The following is an 8,356-nucleotide window of genomic DNA, read 5'->3' on the forward strand; positions in this document are numbered from 1 at the left end:
GGCTCCGCCTGCGGCATCGGAGACGAGTCCAGGCCCTCGGAGCGCAACATCGGAGCGTGGCTAGGACCCCCGGCCCCGAGCGCGCAGTGGCTGTCGGCAAGCACCGCCACCTTCCTTCAGAACCCCACATGGCGCCCCAGGGACCCCAGGGGCTTTACTCGAAAAATTCGGGGCTGAAGCCCGGTTCCGGACGCCCGCACTCACCTGCGCGGCCATCACGCGTTGTCTCTCTGCTATCAGGTTGCACTTCTTGCACTGGCAGTCCCGCCACATGCAGAAACGCTTGTGGCCCTTGAGCGGCGACGCGTAGCCGTGGTTGCGGCACCGCGCGCACTTGGGCAGCCGCGGAGACTTCTTGCCCGAGACGGCGCCCGTGCCCGACGCTCCCGAGTCGGATCCGCTACCGCCGCCGCCGCCCCCGGCCTTGCCCTGCGGTGGTGCCCCCGGGGTTTGCGGGGCCTCCGACGGTGCGGAGGGCTTGCTATACGCATCATCGTTGGGCATGGTGCCCCAAGGAGAAGCGCAGACTCTCCGGTAGCTGCAAGGGGGTCACCCGGCCGACGGCGAGGCTGGAGAGGAGGAGGCGCAGAACGCGTACGTTCTGCAGCCGGAGGCGCAGCTGGACTGGCGAGGTCGGGACTCGCAACGCCCAGAGACGTGGGGGGTTGTGCCCTTTATTTGCGCGCGCGCGCGCGCGGCACAGAACTTCTGGATACTTTTCAGAACGTTCCCGGGACTGCCTGGGCGGGCGAGAGCTCTAAGGAGCGCCGTCACGCCCACCACCCCCCAGTTCTAGCCACTCGGCTCCCGCTGCGTGCAAGCTTGCAGGAGCTGCAAACACCGAGGGCAGTGCTGGAGGGCTACTGCGAGCGCACACCTGGAGCAGGGGTGCTCCCCGGGGTGCACGGGCTGCCAGAACACGCTGTACTGAGGAAGCTGGGCTCCAGCTCAGCAAGGTAGCTGTGCAGGCTGCTGGGAGGAGGTGCAGACCCCCCTCTGGAATCCTCCCGCTCCCTTCCCCCCAGCGACGCCCTTCTGCAAGTTCCATAAGACAGACTGACAGAGGCCAGCTCAGAAAGCAGTTTCTTCCTCATTTAAGATAAGTCTGAGGCTGAAGGCCTGAACAAAGAGAAGCCTCTGCAGTTATATCAGCAAATAAGACCCACAGTGGGAGAGTGGGTCCATGCGCACCCCAAATTGGGCCTGTTCTCCGGTTGCCTCTTCCTGGACCTGTGTTCACTTGCTCAAGAGATTTCCACTTGCTGGCTGCATATAACTTTCAGATCTAGAGTTCTAGTCCTTACTTCTCTCTTCAGTGGCTTACAGGTTCTTGCCTTTGAAGCAGCCTCACATAGGATCTGCAGGCACTGGAAATTCGGTCTTTTAAAAACCTCTGTTGGGGTTGCAGGGGACAGAGATGAGCACATTTATCAAAATTCATTCCACACTTAAGATCTGTGCATTTTAATTATACCTCCAAAAACCCCAAATCCTCTTACAGTCTTTCCCTCACTGCCACTCCCCACCATTTTTGTCTTCTCTCTGCACTTGCACAGCAAATCCAATCCATTCTTCCTGCACACCAAAGTGTCCCTCTAAAGCCAGCCCTTCTCAGGTCTGAATCTCTGCAGTATCGTCCAGCTGGTCTCACTGTTTCTTAGTCTTCCAGTATAATTCCATATTCCATGCACATAGCAATTGGCTCCTCAAGTGGCTTTGTATTGTTTTCCACATGAAAAACAGAAGTTAAGGACCTGAGGCTGCATCTTAAAGGACTTTGAAAGATCTCCCTCTGCATTTTTCAGCCTCATATATTGAGGAGTTCACTTAGCAGCTTGAGCTTTTTGTTGATTTTTACACACCCTTTTTGTTCAATGCTGTGTCTCTAACCTTGGGATGGCCATTGTCCAGCCAGGGGTTGGGGTGGGGGTTGGGGGCTGCCCTTATATCTCTCCCCTGCTTGCCTTTCTTTTCCCCAGTGTTAGTACTCTAGTTCCAAATTCTTGGCCCTAACAGTAGGAGTTAGGTCCCCAAAGGATCCTGCCATCCCACTTAACTTCTCATCAAAATGTTTGTTTGTTGACTCTCTCATTAAGCAGAGTAGGCTTCCCTGATAGCTCCGTTGGTAAAGAATCTGCCTGTAATGCAGGAGACCCCCTTTAGATTCCTGGGTCAGGAAGATCCCCTGGAGAAGGGATAGGTTACCCACTCCAGTATTGCTGGGCTTCCCTTGTGGCTCAGCTGCAAGAATCTGCCTGCAATGCGGGAGACCTGGGTTCGATCCCTGAGTTGGGAAGATCCTCTGGAGAAGGGAAAGGTTACCCATTCCAGTATTCTGCCCTGGAGAATCCCATGGACTATACAGTCCATGGGGTCGCAAAGAGTTAGACTCGACTAAGCAACTTTCACTTTTTAGCAGATTAGCATTTTTCAGCCCTGAGCTCTGAAATCTAGCCTGCCTTTCCCATTCTTATTCTGAGGCCCCTCTCACAGGCTCTTTCCCTCAGCCTGGATTTTCTCTATTAGTGTCCTCACTCTGAAAATTATTTCTTAAAGAAGCATCTAGCTTTACATGATACCTCATATCCTACCCATCAAGCCAGCAAAGCTTTACTTAGGACAGGGGCCAGGATGCAACCATCTGTCTCAATCTGGAGCTTGTTAAATGATAACCACTATTTGGTTCAGGAATATCCATCAGACTTTCATTAAAACACACATACCAATTACTGTTATCTACTATTTACTTTTCTTTTTCCATATTTCCATTTTAATACATTACCCAAAGCTGCATCACTCTCAAGGCCAAGTCCAGTTCCAGAGAATGAAGTCAATGCCAGAAGCAGCAGCTGTCAAATCCCAAATTACAGGGGAACACATGTTTCTTACGAGCATCCCCTCACTAGAGTCTGTGATGGAGGGACTTAAGCCTCCTACAGGAAATTTGAGGCTAGGAAACTGTGTGACCAAGATATTAAACATAAAATGTTGTGATGAAGATAATAACCTAATAAAGTTTCTATTCACAAACCACAGAGGAGGTACCAGACACAAAACAATACAAAAGGAAAGTGGGAAGACCTCAAGGATGAACAGAGTTGTCCTGGATATTTTGAATAGTTTGGCCCTGTTGTCTCCTTTCTTCCCTCCCTTCTTTGCAAAACAAAACTGTGCAGATCTGTATTTACTGAGGTAGAAAGATGTCCAGGGCATACTGGTAAGTGGGAGGAAGAAGGGAGTTCAATCCTAAAACATGGCAGGGTTAGGCAAAGACTTCTTAGATATGATGCCAAAAGCACAAGCAAGGAAAGAAAAAATTGATAAATTGACTTCACCAAAATTCAAAACCTTTGTGCTTCTAAAGCTATCATTAAGAAAGTGAAAATACAGGACATATCTGATGAATGACTTGTATCTAGAATACATAAAGAACTTTTGTGATACAATAATAAAAAGATAAACCAACTGAAGAATGGGCAAATTTTTGAATGGATATTTCACCAAAGAAAATATTTGAATGACCATTAAGCATATGGAAAGATGTTTGATATCATTAGTCATTAGGAAAATGCAAATCAAAACAATGAGATATCACGTCACACCCACTAGGATGGCTATACTCAAAAACATAGACAGTAGCAAATATTGGCGGAGAAGGCAATGGCACCCCACTCCAGTGCTCTTGCCTGGAAAATCCCATGGACGGAGGAGCCTGGTAGGTTGCAGTCCATGGGGTTGCTAGAGTCGGACACGACTAAGCAACTTCACTTTCACTTTTCACTTTCATGCATTGGAGAAGGAAATGGCAACCCACTCCAGTGTTCTTGCCTGGAGAATCCCAGGGACGAGGAAGCCTGGTGGGCTGCCGTCTATGGGGTCGCACAGAGTCAGACACGACTGAAGTGACTTAGCAGTAGCAGTAGCAGCAAATACTGGCTAGGATGTGGAGAAACTACAATTCTCATGTATTGCTAGTAGGAATGCAAAATGGCACAACAATTTTGGAAAATTTTACCATAAGACCCAACAGTTTCATTCCTAAATATCTTACCACAGAGAAATGAAAACAGGTCCATACAAAGACTTGTATGTGAATATCATATCAGCATTACTCATTTGAAGCAATCCAAATGTCCACTAACAGGTGACTGAATAAACAACAGTGGTATATTCACACAATGGAGTATCATTCAGTCATCAAAAAGGATGGTGTGCTGACACATGCTGCAGTAAGGGTGAACCTTGAGAACATTATGATAAATAAAAGAACCCAAATTCTTTTGTATGTTCCCAATTATACAAACTGTCCAGAATAGGCAAATCAATACAGAAAGAGCAGCAGTTCCAAAGCCAGAGTGGGAATGAAGAATAAGTACCAATATGTATAAGGAATCTTTGGGGGGGTGATACAATGGTCTAAAATTGGATCATGATAATGGTTGCAAAACCCTGTAAATTTACTAAAATTAGTTGTATGGTTAAAACGAGAATTTTATGGTTTATATATTATACTTCAATGAAGCTATTTAAAATTTTAACTGAAAAAAAAAATCTCAAGATGTACAATATGGTTCCATTTCTGAAATAGGACCCAGTGTGTATTAATATCTGCTTGAGTAGTTTATTTAATTCTCCATGAGTTATACAATTACAAGTGATACTCTCTTTATACTTTGTGTGTTTCTTTGGGAGCAGGCCCATGTTCTGGTGCCCTCCCTCCTGTCTCTTCCCTTGTAGCCAGGTGATAAGAAATGACATCTGAGCTTGGGCCTTGCAGTCTCTGTCAGCCCTGTGGTCAACCCCAGATCACCAGCATTCTTAGCATTAGAATTTGGAACCCAAGCTGGTCTCACAATGAATTATGTGTTTTGCTTTCCAGTTATCATAGTTCTGTGATACATCTACTTTGTTTATTATCTGTTTTTTTTTTTTAAAACAGGCATTACTGTCACCATCAGAAACAATACACTATTTTCTTGGTGAGGCAGTATAGCATCATATTCAATGTTTGGCTTTGAATACCAACTATGTGATACTAGGCAAGTTTCTTAACTGCTCTATGACTCAGTCAGCTCATCTGTAAAAGGAGAGTAATAATAATAACTACCTCAATGGATTTTTAGGATTAACTAAATTAGTTAATACTCACAATGTGCTTATAAAAGCATGTAGCACACAGTAATATGTAAGCCATTACTATTATTATTCACATATTTGAAATTTTAAAAGTGGTGAAAAAGCATATGGATATAACCTTCACTTACTAGAATAACTTAGAAGGAGGGGAAGCTATATTAGAAAACACCAATGATAAATTTCATCTAGTTTGCACTTTGTCCATGCAAAGATATTTTTGCCCCAGGTCTTGGTACAACAGCTCACAGGGAAAATTCTCTGTGATGCTTCTAACTATATATACAAAGCAAGACACTAATGAGTCAAAATATTCAGCTAAAGGGTCTGCCATGTGTGGAGCCTGGCCTCTCGAGTCAGCTGACCTGAACAAATAATCTGGTACCTGGGGCTGGTCTGAGCAGGAGGCATCAAGGGGGAAGTGAGATTCCTGGGGCTTGCGGCATTTCATGAAGGAGGACTGTGTGAGAGGGAAGACTGAACAGGACTTGAGTGGGCACAAAGGTTTAAAAAAAAAAAGATATTCTAGGTCGTGGGAACCAGGGCTAGATGGCAGGGCTCTGGGAGTAAGTTGTGGGTTGGGGGAGAGGGCACAGACATGCCAGTCTGGAACAGAGGAGTCAAGCTAGAGCCCAGTGGGAGATAAGGCTGGAAAGATAATATGGCACCTTGCCTGCCAGGGAGGAATTTGGCTTCTATCCTATAGGCAAATGGAGAATGATGGAGGTTTTTGTCCTTGAGGTGTCTGAAAAATGAAAATGGTGGGTTTGCCAATCTCTTTGTGATTTGAACAAGCCACTTAAGGTCTCTAAGCCTTCCGTGTATAATTATGAGATGACAGTTTCATTGGGATCCAAGCTATTTGCAAGATGCTTGGAACTGTGTCCGCCACACAGAAGATACTGGATCATTGCTCATAGCTGATTCTAACTGCAGTTTGGATTGGAGGAGAGGAGTAATCTGAAAGCAAATAATACTGGCAGGGACCTAGTTGTTCAGAAAGATGGCTGTGCCTGAGGCTACAGCAGTGAACCCTCATTCCCCGACAATCCTCCTCTATGCATTCAGTTCCCACCAACATCAACAGAGATGGACGACAGTAGTCAGAATCCTGGAAAGGGTGGTACAAACGAATGCAGGCCTTGCAGTCAGGCTGCCTGGGTAGAGCCCCAACTTTTCCACTTATCAGCTGTGTACCTGCAGGCAAGTCACTTGCCATCTCTGTGCCTCCCTTTCTTCATCTGGAAATTGCAAATCAGCCGAGAAGTCTTGTAAAGCTGCAATGACTGATGTACGTAAAGGGTTTCGGTGAGTGCCTGCAAGAGAATAAGCACCATCTAAGTGTGAACCATTGTTGATTTGGAATTCTATGGGAGGAATTTTGAAGCACACATAGAAGATGAGGGGGACAAGGAGGAAGGTATTAGGATCTGGGCAGTTTGCCAGTTCCTCTCAAGAAAGTTGTTCCCAACAAGGTCAGTAATTAGGAGCTCGGCCCAGAACTTGGAAATAAGGGACAGGGTCTCTGAACAGCAAATATCTGTCACAAAGCATACGATCCTCACACGATCAGAGTATCTGGAGCCAGTCTCAGGCTCTTAGGAAGACAACAAGGGAACAGTTCAAAAGCAGCACGTGGGCAGAACAGCGAGGGTTAGAGCTGCTGGGAAGGAGGAGACCGCACAGCCATAGGCAGGGAAGGCGGGGCTGTGTTCCTCAGGATGGAGGTCTACTGGCTGCAGTTGACCCTGGGAACATTACTGTTTAATGTCTATACAGAGATTGATTTTCACAAGTAATGCTCAGTGACTTATCAATAAAGACTAAATCATGTTCAATTCCTTACCCTCTGTTTAAGAAGAGTAAAAATACTCTAGTTTTTCCCAATAAAAATAGCTAAAATGTAAGTTTTGACATTTAAATTAGAAAGCCTAAATTATTTAGAAAATCACTGAACATGATACAAGTGAAATGAAGTGATCTAGAGAAATTGTGCTTCTAGAGAAAATGCACTCATCATCCAGAAAAATGAAAAAATATATTTTGAAGATAACTGCAGGTGACTTTTCGGTATTAGCTGCTGTTTTGAAACTATCAGCAGCAAACTTTTCTATTACCCAAAAGAAAAAGAAGTGGCTTGTCATTATGAGTTTTTCCTGTAGGCTCAATCACTTAGAATTCCAAAAATTTGTTGTTCTGTCGCTCAGTCATGTCCAACTCTTTGCGACCCCATGAACTGCAGCACACCAGGCTTCCCTGTCCTTCGCTATCTCCCAGAGTTTGCTCAAACTCATGTCCATTGAGTCTATGATGCCATCCAATCACTTCATCCTCTGTCACCTCCTTCTCCTCCTGCCCTCGATCTTTCCAAGCATCACTCTTCTCCAATGAGTCGGCCCTTCACATCAGGTGGCCAAAGTATTGGAGTTTCAGCTTCAGCCTCAGTCCTTCCAATGAATATTCACAGTTGATTTCCTTAAGGATTGACTGGTTTGATCTTTTTGGTGTTCAAGGGACTCTCAAGAATCTTCTCCAGCACCACCATTTGAAAGCATCAATTGTTCGGCGCTTAGCCTTCTTTATGGTCCAAGTCTCACATCCGTACATGACAACTGGAAATATAGCTTTGACTATACAGACCTTTCTCTGCAAAGTGATGTCTCTGCTTTTCAATATGCTATCTGAGTTTGTCATAGCTTTTCTTCCAAGGAGCAAGCTTCTTTTAATTTCATGGCTGCAGTCACCATCACAATGATTTTGGAGCATGAGAAAACAAAGTCTGTCACTGTTTCTATTGCTTCCCTATCTATTTGCCATGAAGTGATGAGACCAGATGCCGTGATCTTAGTTTTCTGAATGTTGAGTTTTAAGCCAGCTTTTTCACTCTCATCTTTCACTTTCATCAAGAGGGTCTTTAGTTCCTTTTTGTTTTCTGCCATTAGATATCATCTGTATATCTGTGTGTTAGTTACTCAGTCGTGTCTGACTCTTTGTAACCCTATGGAGTGTAGCCCTAGAGTCAGGCTACTCTGTCCATGGAATTTTCCAGGTAAGAATATTGGAGCAGGTTGCCGTTTCCTTCTCCAGGGGATCTTCCAACCCAGGGACTGAACCTGGGTTTCCCAAATTACGGACAGATTCTTTACCTTCTGAGCCATCAGAGAAGCCCTAGTTTTCTGAATGCTGAGTTTTAACCCAGCTTTTTACTCTCCTCTTTGACCTT

The 8,356-nt window shown here is 45.3% G+C and overlaps 1 protein-coding gene across 2 annotated transcripts in view; it reads right to left on the reverse strand.

The window, feature by feature from the left end:
* The window catches only part of DMRT1 (doublesex and mab-3 related transcription factor 1), a 96,499-nt gene extending 95,830 nt beyond the window's left edge, over nt 1–669 (reverse strand). Inside the window, exon 1 of one of the 2 annotated variants that reach the window (XM_070794602.1) lies at nt 205–669. In XM_070794602.1, coding sequence (XP_070650703.1) covers nt 205–504 — 300 coding nt within the window. In that variant the 5' untranslated portion in view covers nt 505–669. The remainder of the gene's footprint in view (nt 1–204) is intronic. The other variant, XM_070794603.1, reaches the window with a different exon arrangement.
* Between the last annotated feature and the right edge of the window lie 7,687 nt (nt 670–8,356).

The sequence above is a fragment of the Bos indicus genome, chromosome 8 (genome assembly GCF_029378745.1).
Source record: "Bos indicus isolate NIAB-ARS_2022 breed Sahiwal x Tharparkar chromosome 8, NIAB-ARS_B.indTharparkar_mat_pri_1.0, whole genome shotgun sequence".
NCBI lineage: Eukaryota > Metazoa > Chordata > Mammalia > Artiodactyla > Bovidae > Bos > Bos indicus.